Source organism: Mercenaria mercenaria, chromosome 6 (assembly GCF_021730395.1).
Source record: "Mercenaria mercenaria strain notata chromosome 6, MADL_Memer_1, whole genome shotgun sequence".
Classification (NCBI taxonomy): Eukaryota; Metazoa; Mollusca; class Bivalvia; order Venerida; family Veneridae; genus Mercenaria; species Mercenaria mercenaria.
This window is the reverse complement of record NC_069366.1, coordinates 12,070,747-12,086,042: the sequence shown is the minus strand read 5'-3', so window position 1 is coordinate 12,086,042 and position 15,296 is coordinate 12,070,747. Positions and strand designations below refer to the sequence as shown.

The following is a 15,296-nucleotide window of genomic DNA, read 5'->3' as shown; positions in this document are numbered from 1 at the left end:
TAGGCCTAAAAATTTGTCTGTTTCCGGTATCCTGACCTACCCTAAAAAATTGACGTGACCCTATTAATGAAATGTTTTTATGGCGTTGGATTCTTTTTCGATATCTTCGCTATTTTTTTTTTTTTATATAGATCTACTTTTCCTTTGTGTTTCTCTTTTTTTCATTGTAAAAAAATCCATGTGCATGTTACCGGAAACAAACAATATTTTTTAGGCCTTAGTTATTTAGTAGGAGGATATAGCAAAGCGTACTGTATCAGGTGTAAAGACCCATAAACGAGACTATTTTTGTTGGAGGAATGGGAGTTAAAACTCACGACCCCTCGGTTCGTAGTCAGACAGTGTTACTCTAAACAAATTGCGTCGGCTCTAAACGTACAAACAAAACATTTTTATAACATTTGTATACGTGTATATTGTTTTATAATGCCAGCAAGTACACCGGCATTTGATTTCATTAACAACAATTAAAACACTGATTTTCTCTCTCTATACTGGTAATGAGCCTATTCGTGTTTCTCTTGGCTCGAGAAATTCTACAGGTATAAACAAAAAACGAGGGTTGTTCAATTTACTCGTGTAGATTACACTCCCCTCCAGCAGTAGTTCGGAAGTTAGAAGATACGAAATTTTCGTTGCCCGGACAGCTGATTGATCTTTTTGGCCGAAACTGCTAGAAACCGGACCAAGTTCAATAAATGGCCGAGCTTCGAACACTAGTCTTGGACCGGAAATCGAACCTGTTCATTGGCACTGAGGTTCAAACTTGATAACACAGTGCCACTAGATTCTGGTTTATTTAAGTTATTAAATTTCTTCTTTTGGTTTTTGTCATTACGTGTATTTGAATTATCTACATATTTTCTCTTTACGTCTTTTTTATCATTATCTAGTGTAAACTGAAGGTCCTTGCACTGCCAGTAATAGAACATGATTTCTTATAAATACAAATTGGCAAGCCTGGAATCTTAGTGAGGTAAAGCATTTTGTAAACGACCCTCTTTCTGTAAACTCAGTTTCACATATGTTTCATGTATAGATAGAGAAAAACTTTATTTCATTATTTATCTTTTTCATATGAAATTCATGATCGAAGTGCTTAGGAGGAGAAATTGTGAGTGTAATTTATAAACTGTCAGGAAGTTTTTGTCTGGTGAAAGTAAAACGAAGAGAAGGTTAACAATAATGTGATTACGGATTACAGATTATGTGATTACAGGAGACTTGGAATTGTTCTATGTTTGAAATGGTGAGTCATATACACATTTATTTTGTAGAGATACAGCCACTTACATATTATATATATATATATATATTTACAAACTGTAACAAGAACCCTGAGGAGCGAGTTTAATGTTTCATGTTTTTGTACATACCAGTCTAGAGGTAAATATAATAAGTAGGGTGTTTGAGTACAAGCAATCCTCTTTTCTTGGGATTTTTTCTCCAGTGTCCCGGGGGCATTTAATGGACCTTAAAGTATCTTGGAATGCAGGGATTTGTTGACATTTTATTTGATTATTCTTATAGAGGGATTACGTAAAACCTTCAGAGAGGGACTATATTAATATTTGTATATACAAAGAAAACAGCGCTGTTGCAATGAGAAAGGGGAGAATATTCTTTAAGCCGAATATAGCATTGATTCTAAGAAACAGCGGCACTAAAAAAACAAAACGAATGTTAATTTGTTTGTAAGTAAGCTGAATCTAAAACAGATGTAGTAAAAGATCAACTAGAAATGAAAGAGCTGTAAACCGGTTCTATAAATGTTTTCTGATTGATTCTCAGCAAAATAACTACATTTTATAGACGGAAGTATGTATTTGAATTGCTAATCACCGTTTCATATGTCCATAATTTCGTAATAGGCACTTAAAGAATAGGTAGAAAATTTAGGCGGTTTTCCAGACCTATATAAACACAGACGGCACGCTGCCAGACACGATCGTGACCTGAGTTAAAAGCTCTGGAACATGTTTGGAACAGTAAATAATGATGTATTAATTAATTCTTCGAATTCTAAGAGAAACACTGGATAAGTCGGAATAAGAAATATACCAAATATTATAAATGGACATGGCAGAGCGCACTGAATTTTTAGCCAAGCACTACCAAGTATATCTACCGATCTCAAGGGGTCATGTTTTGCCACCACTTTACCATTTCAATTCTTTTCAAATTTTATATTATCTTAAGAGATTTCCTAAATTCAAGTCCATATCTATTCAGTCCAGTCTGGTACTGTCTGACAGCACATTTAATATGTTTAATATGTAAAGTTATTTTAATGTGTGTAACAGGCTAACAAAATACATGGAATTAAACGAAAAGGTATATGGTTGAGGGCTTAGCCAGGTAATATAACAAGAACCACCGGAATACTGGTACTGACCTGTCCGACTGAGTCTCGGCACTTTTACTGAACAGACTGAACAGATTTTTTGATGGAAAATAACACAAAACAAACAGTAGGTATTTATCAACATACGGATCGCATTCCAAGAAAAAAATGTTTCTGTGATTGCGGCACATCTGTTCCAGAGGTAGATACTTAGTTGTAACATGCACTACAAAACATGCAACTGCCAGAGAAAAGAAAAACTTCATGCTTTCTTGAATTTGTTCTTTTTTTATGTTGCTATTGTTTGTACCATTTGTAGTGAGTCAATTATAGTGAAAACTCGAAAAACTGATTTTTTTACTACACTTCATACCAAAGTCTAGGAGCTAGTCTAGAATATAACATAGGCTAATTGGATAAAATCAAATTATTGTGTTTCAACAAGAATATATTTATTTTGTCATTAATAATATCATTTTATTTTATGTTTTTCGGTGGTTTATCGAAATATAACGGTGAGTTATATCCTGATAAACTCACTGGCCACTCAGTGAAAATTATCAAATCTGATACCCGGATTAATGTCAAAAAGTTTACCAAGCGTACTGAAAGCCGGAAACAATATGACGATGACGTCGTTAAAATGACGTCATCTTTGCGATGCTTCCTGATAAAATTTCCCGCAAATTTCGACATTTTATTGAAATAAACACAACAAAAGTAGAGTTTTAGACATAAAATAAACAGAAAAATTGTTGGTATCGATGTAATATCACGGTAATTTCACTCGTGAACACCAAAAGTTGTTATTTTCACTCGTGGCTGCGCCACTCGTGAAAATATCACTTCTGGTGCCCACTCGGTGAAATTATAACGTGATATTACATCGAAACCAACAATTATCCTCTATTTATTGTGTTCCAGCACACATCGTCACTACCGTTACGTCCTTATTAACTTTTTATACACATTTGATACGTCATATTATGTTACATTACTTTAATTTATTTTATGCTAACTAATGAAATACTGTATTCTATCAGTTAAGTATTTTTATATCTCATCACTCACACCGTGAAAATATGAATTCTATATTTTCGCACTGTGAGAGATATAGCTCCGCCCCCTCATCCATTGTGTATGAATTTTAAATTATTTGCTTAAAACAGGATGAAAATTGTAGTAGCACTTTGTTCTTTATAGTATATTTCTCGTTTCAAATTATTTTACTTAATGAGAATTTCATAACGTTATGCAGCAAAAAATAAAATAAAATGGAACTTTTATGTTGTGTGCGTCTTTCTAACGTCACAACACGTCTGACGCCATGTCTGTTTACGCGCATCTGTTTCCCGCGCTGAGATTAAAAATTGTTGCAAAATGCAAATCTCAACGTAATAAGCATAAAATAAAAAGAAAATTTGTTTGTTTTTTCGTGAATATTGAATATATCTCACCTCAAAGTGAGAAAATGTTCACATTTTCCCTCGCGCTGCGCGGTCGTGAAAATATTTGAAATTTTCTCACTTTTCAGTGAGATACTGTAGGCCTATGTTCCATATTCACTCAAAACAAACAAATATCCTCTATGTATTTCTATAAAGGTAATCTTCTTGCTGGGTTAAACGTCACATAGTTATAGGTCATAGGTGACTTTCCAGCTTTTCATGGCGGAGGAAGACCCTCAGTGCCCCTCCGTGCATTATTCCATCACGGGCGAGCACCTGGGTACAACCACCGACCTTCCGTAAAACAGCTGGATGGCTTCCTCACATGAAGAATTCAACGTGCTCCATCGAACCCACATCGATGAGAGCCAAGTGACCTTAAACACTCGGCCACGGAGTTCCTACGTACTATGTTTAACATTACTTTGATGTTTTTTTTTTATATATATAAGGGGTAAACCTACTTTTACAACTAATGAGAGCAGCTAAATGCGCCTACCAAAATAACGTGTTGCTCTCGGTTAGACCCACGACTTGAGCCTCTTCTGCAACAGAAAGTCTAACCATTTTGTGTTTGTCTTATTCAAATTCACTCTGGCTTTCAGAATTGAAACAGGTACGAGTTGCTCGTATACACTTTTCGTTTACATACATTTATGGGGTCACACAGTACATTGACCTATCATTGATGTTTTGCTTGAACCAGGTGTACCGTAAGGAAAGACATGTACATCATTATGTGTTTAAATTTTATAAGAGTTAGAATATCTTAAAAATGAAAATCTTATTCAAAAAATGAAAAAGTGTTGCAATAGAAAATTTGTTCATGCCATAACAATACAAATACTAGGTTTCGGTTATCAGGAACAGTCAACTTCATGCCATAACAATAAAAATACTAGGTTTCGGTTATCAGGAACAGTCAACTTCATGCCATAACAATACAAATACTAGGTTTCAGTTATCAGGAACAGTCAACGAAGACCAGCCCCTAGATTATGACATGTTTTCTTTAATACATGCTGAAAAATTAAAATATGTTATTTTGCCTTGCAGTCTGCGTTCAAACTTTTACGGAAAAAGTTTGCGCAACACAGTGATGACGGAGCTAAAACTGAACCAAAGCTTCAGAAAGGGCCCAAAGTAGCACCTAAACCAAAACGTGAGAGCGAGGCGAATCCAGTAACAAACAAAGGAGCAACTGGCAAGGATATGAAAGAAAAACCCAAAGAAAACCCAGTTCACAAGGAATTAGTAAATCTTAAACCACCGCCAGTGGAAAAGAAAAGAATTCATGTTACTGAAGAAAAGCATGCATTAAAGGAGACACCTAAATCGTCAACTGATAGAAAATCCAGCCTCCCTGAGGAAAAATTACAAGGTAAAATTTTCATAAACAATAAGCAGGACTCCTAAGAAATTTAACAAAGACATTCGGAGATTGTCCGATAAAAAAGAACCGCCATTTCAAAAGGGTTGAGGATACAGGCACCATGTAAAATATGGAGTGGAGTTGTGGAGTGGAGTCTGGAGTCAATGTTAGAGTGGAGTCACTGGAGTGTAGTCTCTGGAGTGGAGTCTATTTTGGAGTCAGTTTTGGAGTGGAGTCAATTTTGGAGTGGAGTCACTGGAGTTGAGTCTATTTTGGAGCCATTTGGAGTGGAGTAGTCACTTCCAAAATTGACTCCACTCCAAAATTGACTCCAAAGAAGACTCTACTCAAGAGACCACACTCCAGTGACTCCATTCTAAAATTGACTCCAGACTCCACTCCACGACTCCACTTCATATTTTACACGGTGCCGAGGATACACCTGGGTTTTGGTTATTTTTCCATAGAAATGAGGAGGAAAATAATCGGTATCGCAAAAAACAACCACTTTGGAGGGGTTTTAAGTTGCTCCTTGTAATCTTTATGTAACAGACATTACAGTACTTTAACTTCTCACATAAAACCGGTACATTTCAGCTTTTGTAATTGCAAACACAACACTAAATGTATCATATATCTCACAAGAATTATCTACATCAGTGTGGATGTTATCATACATACAACTGCATGTTGTGTTCTCCAAGAACATTATGTAACACTCATGTCAAATCTGGTATTATGTAAAACATGGCTGGAAATTACGATATAACAGGTACGTTATATGTTTAATAAAACCGTCATTTAGCTTTATCTGCAGAGTGTTATTGGTCATTGCATTGTAATAAGCTTTACCCTGCTAAATTTCTAAAATAGACTGGTTCATCATTCAATTTGGGCAGTACCACTTATTATTCAAAGGAGTGTTCACTGAAAATTTACTGACTGAACAACGAACAATGCAGACCATAATCAGTCTACACGGATGTACAGGCTGATCTTTGTCTGCACTGGTCGCAAAGGCAAAATCACTTGCCGCCAGATTGCTAAAGGTTAAAAAAGTAGATGCTGCATGTTTAGAAAACTCTATCAAAAGTGCAGGTAAACTGGAATTTTTTATTTGTTTCATGTTTCAAAGGAATCATGGAAAGGCGACAACTGAGGCATGTTTGATTTGTCCCGGAATTTCATTCGCGAGCGCTGCAGTTAAATGCCTATGGAGAAAGATACTGCAGTGCTTCACTCGTAGAGACTACATAAACAAATGAGCCGCGCCATGAGAAAACCAACAAGTGCGTTTGCGACAAGCATGGATCCAGACCAGCCTGCGCATCCTCACAGTCTGGTCAGGATCCATACTGTTCGCTTTCAAAGACTATTGCAATTACAGAAACTGTTAGCGAGCAGGATGGATCCTGACCAGACTGCGCGGATGGGCAGGCTGGTCTGGATCCATGCTGGTCGCATAGCCACTATATTGGTTTTCTCATGGCGCGGCTCAAATGAATTTGAAATCAGTCCAGTAAAATATCTTTATTCACTGGACCAAATTTTCTTTTAGACTAAGTGGATAATACAGTTACAGACCTGGGTCGAAACATATCAATGCCTTATAGCCTTAATATACAATACAGAAAATCATTAAAGTAATATTTAGGGATGAACACTAGAAAGTTGTACATGTAGTGACAAGTTATCAGAACAGTTCATTCAGATTCATAATTTATTTCATATGTTCCTATGTAGACTAGCTCCTAGAGTATGATATTTTTTTTCACATTTTTTATGATTTAATGTAGTGAACTGAGCCAGTCTATATCCTATGTCCAATATCATAATGATAATTTTAACATCAGTCCTCTTAGAAAATCTCTAGAATAGACTGGCTTTTGTCTCTATGAACACATTGTCTCTATGAACACAAAAAGAAAAAGAAAAAAAATCATATAAAAAACCTTAATTATCAGTCTAGTGGCTAGTCTAGTTCCTATGCTGTATTTACAGAATGTTTAGTAAACGTGATTGAAAAGTTTGCTTTGAATTTTAGAAGCATAAACATATGTTTTTATTCTATAAATATATCTTCATATAACGACAGCTAAGACTTTACGACAATGCATAATAGATCAGTTATCAGCTAGCTGTAGCCGATGTTGAAGAATAGACAAAATGAGCCGCGCCATGAGAAAACCAACATACTTGTGTTTGCGACCAGCATGGATCAAGACCATCCTGCGCATCCGCGCAGCCTGGTCAGGATCAATGCTGTTCGCTTTCAAAGCCTATTACAATTAGAGAAACTATTAGCGAACAGCATGAATCCTGACCAGACTGCGCGGATGCGCAGGCTGGTCTGGATCCATGCTGGTCGCAAACGCTTTATGTTGGGTTTCTCATTGTGCGGCTCAAATTGTATGCAAAACAAAGATGCATGATTCTATATGATATAATGCACGAGTTCTTCAGCGGAAATATTGCGCGACTTTAGGAGCGCAATATTCTTCCGCTGAAGAACGAGTGCATATTTCCCGATGCAAAGATAATAACCTTTTTATTACATACACATCCACACGTATAGATATAATGTAAATATCATAAATTTGTTCAATAGCCTGAATAGGATTGACAATACTGACCTAAATAGAAAAAAATAGTGCAACAACAAACGCTGAATTGCGTCACGCACCCGATATGAAATTCAGGCGTCAGTGTATGGAAAAATATTGACGTTTCCGGTACCAGTGTAACTTAACGGGGAATAGAAACGTGCATGTAATAATATGCTATATATTGACAGGCCGTAATCCATTTGTCTTCGTCACTTGGCAAGATTTTAGCTTGAATCTCTTATCGGAACTAAGATTAAAGCTTTAGGCGAACTCGAAAGAAACATTAACATTTTTAGTTTTGTGTAAAAAAAAATCTGAAACCTAGCGATTAGATATCTGCGTATCCTTGATAGATACAGATGCTCGCATCAGAATCCATTCGCAAAAATATGATGTAGTTCAATATTGAGGTAGTTTTTATGCTTTCGTTCGTATATACATGTATTATAGTTGTTTCTTGTGACGTCTCTTGTCGGTTTTTGTTGCAGTCATTGCCTAGAGACTGAAAAAGACCGTTGAAACTCAAAAGGAATGACAATGCTGTTCGATGTTAATTCCATCTTCAAGGATTTCTTTAATCATTTAAACGAGTGAAAGAATTTTTAAAATCGGCTTAGAAATGAGACAGCTATGAGCATTTAAATATTTGATCAAAATGGCGGCCATTTTGTTTTCATCGCAACAAAAAACATCATGGCGGATTTATTAACATTTTAGATACGTATTTGAGCTATATTATATTATTTCTGTTTATTTATCTACTTTTTTCTAGCTATAATGAAACAAATTACAATGTTTTACATCTTTCACTCAAGAAATATATGAAATTATCTAATCTATGCTAAAAAAATCAGCAGTGTGTAAATGACGTAATAAACGCACTAAAATGGCTGCTTCCATGATCAGCCATTTTCTTGAATTTCAAAATGCCATATTTTTTTAATAGTGACTCGATTTAAAAGAATCTTTCAGTGTTATGAAAGGCTTGAGATTAGCTTTCATATGAAATTTACTTACTATCAGACTTTCCTTTCCCTTTAATATATAACGTCTATCAAAGATGACAATGAGTTCATATGACGAGTTTGGAATAATATATAAAAATTATTATGTTTTTCATAAGATAAACGATGTTTTAAGTATTCTTTTGTGTTTTCTTTTTAAAAGAACTGCAGGAAGCGTTTGTGTTATTCGACAAAAATCAGGACGGTATGATAACGAAGGAGGAACTAGGGGCGGTCCTTCACGCCCTCGGGCAGAGACCCACTGTCTCCGAGGTTCAGGCGCTTATACACTCGGTAGATTTAGATAGTAAGTATCCAAATATAGCAATATCATGAAAAAAAGGCGGTATGGTAACGAAAGAGAAGCTAAGGGCGGTGCTTCACGCCCTCAGACAATGACCCAATGTCTCCGAGGCGCAGACGTTTATATACTCAGTAGTGGTAGAGAGTAAGTGCAGATGTAGACATAAATTAAACTTTAAGATGGACAGCATTCGATTAAATAGGCATACCAAGTAACATATATTGTAGCACTTTAAAGAAAAGGCGGAAGGATAACGACTGGGTAGCATTTATAGTGTGATATAGAAATATCACTGCAATGGCACAAATTTTTCAAAGTTTCTTTGGTTTACTTTTGAACATTAGTCATCTAAAAACTGCTGTCATTGTCCTCTGATATACTTGCAGAGTCAGGGACAATAGACTTTGATGAGTTTGTGAAAATTTTCTCTACGAAACTTTCAATTGACCCAGAAAAGGAACTTCACGAGGTGTTCTGCATATTTGATGAAAACGGGGATGGATTTATTTCCTCAGATGAATTATACTCCATGCTGCATAAACTCGGTGAACATATAACAAAGGTAAGATTTACATTAATACATGAAAATTGAAAAAACAATTGAAAATAAATTCTGGATGTTGACATTTAATAACCACAATAACAACAACAACAGCAAGAACAACAAAAGGTTGTGGAATATCTGTAACTTGAAAACAATTAAAAGTAACTTCTTTAAAAGGACATTTAATTACAAAACAACAACAAAAACAACAGTAACAGCAACAACAGCTCTACCAGCATACCTGCCAAAAAAGTAGTAAATAGAAACATCAAATAATTCTTTATTATGTTTTTTTTTCTCTCTGTCATAATAAATGGTTAAACCTGTGACCAGTTTGTTGGCTAAATCTTACAACTTCACGTCAATTTTAAGTTTTTTTTTTTTTTTTATATTTGCAGCACGAAGCTCAAAAGATGATCAACGAAGCTGACCTAAATAGGGATGGAAAAGTGGACTACAGAGGTAATTTGAAACTGTACTGTTCCCTACAATAACTTTCATATATTAACTAAGGCTTAAACAAATCTTTGTTTCCGGTAACATGCTAAAAAAATCGGAAAGTAGGTTGGAATTTTTGGGAGTAATTTTTTTATTAAGTGAGACTTTTTGGAAATTATTTTTGTGTCAAACACTGAAATGAATACATATAAGGGGGTTATGCCTTTAGAGCATCAGTAAGTTGATCTCTAACATCACTGACCATGTTTAAAGCATAAAAAATGCAGTTTTGCAACTTTTTTTTAAAAAAGTTGAAAAAATGTTCTTCAAGGCCATAAAAAACATTTAGGGTCGGGCCAAAAATTTAGTGTAGGTCGGGATACCGGAAACAAACAATTTTTTTTACGCCAAAGTGACGAAATATTTTGAAAAATCAAAGTAACTTTTCGTTATCATGATAGTACAGCTGTATGCATTAATCAGTACGTGTCTAACTTCATAATCACATGTAAATAAGAGACTGGTGTTTATTTCAGAATTCAAAGCCATACTGAACGCAAGATAGCGAACAGGAAGCCCGTGTCATCAAGATATCTTTAATGGATGATTGTTTGTGGTGAAGCTTAGAAGCAGATGTATATAAATTATGTACTAGCGCCTCGTAATAAAACATGCGAAAACTGTGCATACAGTTTTTTACCATTTACTATCGACTTTTATCGCCAGTGTATTGCAATCATAAGTAGTCATATTTTGTTTGTGGAATCTGGAGGACAATTTTTGTTGTTTCAGTACTGGAAAATGAACAGATGTAAATATTCTTTAGAATAACTGACTTTTATACTATTGCATGGACTGTATGTCCATCTTCCATTAGTAATATCAGAAGCGTGACAAAAACCAGACAGAGTTCGAAGTAAATATTGGACAACTTTAACTTCTCCGGATCACAAGTTATACGAAGGATGACAGATATGCGATGCTTATCATTAGGACTTTCACGGAATTTATGCCACTTTGTCTAAGATCGAAGTATACATCTTTTTTTATGTTCATGTATCTGACTGCTATCGTTTTCAATACAGAAGTCACTGACCAGTTACAATGATTGACAAACGAGCTGCGAATACGAGAGAATAAGGTCCTGAATAATAATGTCATGGTATAGGACTTGAATATTTAAACGAGGAGAAAATGTGCAGCAAGACCGGGACTGGAACCCTGGGCCTCGGAATACCGTTCCAATGCTCTACCGACTGAGCTACCCCGTTTTAATATTTAAATCGTATACCGCAACGCCAACAACAAAGTCTTACGACATTTTGATCAGGATCCATGCTATTCGCTTTCAAAGCCTGTTACAATTAGAGAAACCATTAGCAAACAGCATGGATCCTGACCAGACTGCGCGGAAACGCAGGCTGGTCTGTATCCAGGCTGGTCGCAAACGCATTATGTTGGTTTGCTCATGATGCGGCTACCATAAAAGTCAGTGATTATATATCATACAAGACGCAAGATATGTCATTCGTGACATAGCACGTGTCCCAAATACTTCATCATCAAACTTCTATTTTATTATTTGATTGAGTGACATCTATTGACCGAAGAATAAGAAAAGGCTTTTGTTAATACGGCCAAAAAAAAAAAATGCACCAAAACCCGAAATTTACAAATGCAGGAACGAAAAAGAAACACTGGCTCTTTATTTAAACTTAAATGAAGTATGATACAAAAGAAAAGGCTTAGATATTCTGTATGTGAATGTTTCATCAGGTACCTAGTGTGGTGTATGATTAGACTTTTCATAGCGTCCAAAAACTGCTTCCTTACATGTTCGGCATTTGCAGGACTATGTCCCATCAAATATTAAGGGTAAGACTTGAAACAGTAACAATTTTCCCAGTTATTTGTTTCTCTGAACATGTGACCACTGTGCCATCTTTGCAGATATTTTTTGCAGATGTCTTCAACAGTTTTTCCAAGGTATACCCAGATCAGCCCTATCACAACGTGTAAAAAATAACTCGCAGTACTTATAAAAGTGTTGAAGTAGTCGTCCTATAGCAGTACATTTCGAGGGCTCAGAGCGAAACTAGTCTAAGTGTATATAGAAATAGAAGCAGATAGACTAGTTTCGCTCTGAGCCCTCGATTTCTAATACCGGCGTTTATATGATTATGCTTTGTAGGACCACATTCGTATCAGATCGCATTTGTTACAAGTGTTACAAATGCGATCGCATATGTAACAGGTGTTACAAATGAGGTCGTATATGTAACAGAACTTAAGCGCATATGTAACAATTTTTAAGACGAATGCCTATTTTTGACGTGACATCTGATCACATTTGTCACATATCATTTTCGATCGGAGAAATGAACAAAAAGGTGCATTTTCACATCTGAAACACATTTGTAACATGTTTTAGCTCACTTGTACGAAGTGACAAAGAAAGATATTGTGATCGCCCTTTGTACGTCGTCCGTCGTCAGTCCGTTCACATTTTTCGTGTGAATACGATAGAGACAACATTTATTATCTGATTTTGACAAAACTTGCTCAGAAGTTATATATATACCTATTATATCTCGGTTCCTTTCGAAAACTAGCCATATCACCTTATTTGTCTTGGAGTTATGGCCCCTGAGATGACAATAATTACTGATTTTAGCCAGGTGTATTTTCTTTAAATCTCATAGACATTAGTTCGCAGCACAAGGTCGGGCCCTCCTAGACATAAGGCTAACGACTCCGTCCATGACAAGTTGTATATAATTTGTCCCAGGACATGGCAACGTCCTGTTTGTCACCCAACTTGAAACAGCTCTAGAAGACGAAAGGAAACTAAATATATATGTCGCCACCGGGATCGAACCAGTGACCTGAGCATGTGGGTCTACATTTCAGCTAGTCGAGGTAACAGTAGAAGTAGCTGAAGTTATAATCATATTATAGTGGTAGTGGCAGTGGATGCAGATATGATAATAAAAATTGAGCCACGTCACGGGAAAATTGGCATTCGGACATTTTTGTGAATTTCCGGAAAGTGTATATTTAGACTGACCTGTGCATTTATGCATCTGAATTAGGGTCAGAAAATTTCATATTCAGGTAGAATAAGCCTTCTTTGAAATAACAGCGAACGGTGTGGGCCCTGATCAGATTGCGCGGATGCGCAGGCTGATCTGGGCCCACACTGGTTGCAAATTCTCATGATGCGGCTCAAATAATTTTATGACGTCATTGACATCGACGACGACGACGCTAACTTTTGATGGTGCTTATGGCAGTCATTTATTGATGTTGCGATGACAACCAACTGATTGAATATTTGCAGTAAAAAACTCAACATGGTACATATGTGCTTCTCATGTCAACCCCCATGTTGGACAAACACACTCGTAACACATCTTACCTGTTACGAATGCGATCGCATATGTACGAAATCTGTTACAAATGCGATCTGTTACGAATGTGGTCCTACAATGCTTTAATCTTAGATGTACACAAAGAATGAAAAATGTCATATGTTTATGATATATGTTGTTTATGTATATATAAATGTTTAATGTGTTGCTTCCAGGATTGTATGATCAAAGTCTATGTTACATATGTATCAGTTGTGAAATCTTATAAATCATTACCTGCAAACCTCTCATTTATTTCTATATTAATTCCTTACCACAGATACGCCCCAGGTTTAACAACTGTTTTCGAAATTCTAACAGTGCTTTCCTAAGTTTTAAACATAGTTATTCAGTGTGTTCTTTATATAAAAACATGCAGAAAGTTCTTTCATAAATCGTAAAGTTATTTAGGGCAGTTCATGTTCAGAAAAGTTTAATGTTCAGCGCTCGTAAAATAGAACATGAGCAATACTGATTCATGGACTTTTACATTTCCATATTAAATTGCAATATGTTCGTGACAGTTTGATAAGGAACTTAAAAAATATCGCCAATTGTTTTATATATGAGCTGTGTCGCTCGCAAACGCACTATGTTGGTTTTCTCATGGTGCGGCTCAATTAATCAATCAGCAAATAGATTATCTTATAAATTATGGAATATACATTATAAACAATTAGTTCCTATATCGTTAGTAAAATATTAAAATATTTTCAAAACTATTTTTTTTTAAAAAATGAAAGTTATCAAGTTAATAAGCCAAATCATCATCTTGTGAACTTACATATAGGAAGCTCGCATTTCAAATTGAGATTTCAGAAATGTTACTATAGGAAAGGAAACTGTGACATTAGCTGAGATTTTTAATATTTAACTCAATTTACAATGAAACAAAGAGGTTGTTGTAAAAGAAAAGCAAATCGAGGGCTTAGAGCGAAACTAATCCATCTTTTTATAGAAATAGAAGCAGATAGACCAGTTTCGCTCTAAGCCGTCAAACTGTGGTGAGCAATAGACGGTAACACACACTGAAGCATCAAAACTTGGAAAGTTATTATATGGATTCTTTCTGCTGTCCACCAGGAAGTTGTCCGTGATAACTTACCAGATATAATTATTTTTAAATAAGTATGATGACAAATGCAAGAGACAGTTGATTTCAGCTTCCAATGATCTTCTGTGGCGTAATGTTTTGTGCAAACGTGTCTGCTATACTATGAGCATTCCTATTTTCAAATAGGATTGGCAAACGCTAGCCGCCAGAGAATGTAGAAACAAATTTCTATTTAAAGATCTCTAAAGCATTCTGAAGATTGCTTTCAATAGAACTTGGGTTCCTATTAGCGGGACATATATTAGTGTCGAAAAAATACCTATTCAACAATTGAACGCTCGTTTTTTTTTAGTTGTTGTGATAACGGAATTGGTATTAGTTCGAAGTTGTCGCTGTCGAGCCAGGTCAGTGACCAACTTTTATTTACGTTAACTATGTTATGGTTCATGTCTGTGTGTTAGGATTTCGGGCCTGGGCCCGCTGCAGTTTTCATTACCTTTCATGAACAGACTTAATTAAACTGAATCTTGCAACACTTTAAGTGGTGTACAGAATCGTTGAAAAATATGAATTTCTTGTTCAAGTTCACCCCCATCCCCTCTTTTTGTACAAATACGTATACGTCACATTTGAAAAGGTGGAGAATATGACCATGAGGTCCTGTAGAGGTTTTATGGATTCTACGCATTTGCTATCTTTACCCTACAGGTTAGTCTGTGTTCAGACCCTATGTTTTGTTCACAGGAGATAACTCCTGAGGCTATACAAATTT

At 35.7% G+C, this 15,296-nt stretch overlaps 1 protein-coding gene across 1 annotated transcript; it reads left to right on the top strand.

The window, feature by feature from the left end:
* Positions 1-999: 999 nt before the first annotated feature.
* On the top strand, positions 1,000-13,714 carry LOC123549650 (calmodulin-beta-like). Its single transcript, XM_045337909.2, has 6 exons — positions 1,000-1,249; positions 4,849-5,173; positions 8,938-9,081; positions 9,465-9,640; positions 10,021-10,084; positions 10,597-13,714. The coding sequence occupies exons 1-6, from the start codon at positions 1,238-1,240 to the stop codon at positions 10,623-10,625; spliced, it is 750 nt and encodes a 249-aa protein (XP_045193844.1). The 5' UTR covers positions 1,000-1,237; the 3' UTR covers positions 10,626-13,714.
* Positions 13,715-15,296: the final 1,582 nt, after the last annotated feature.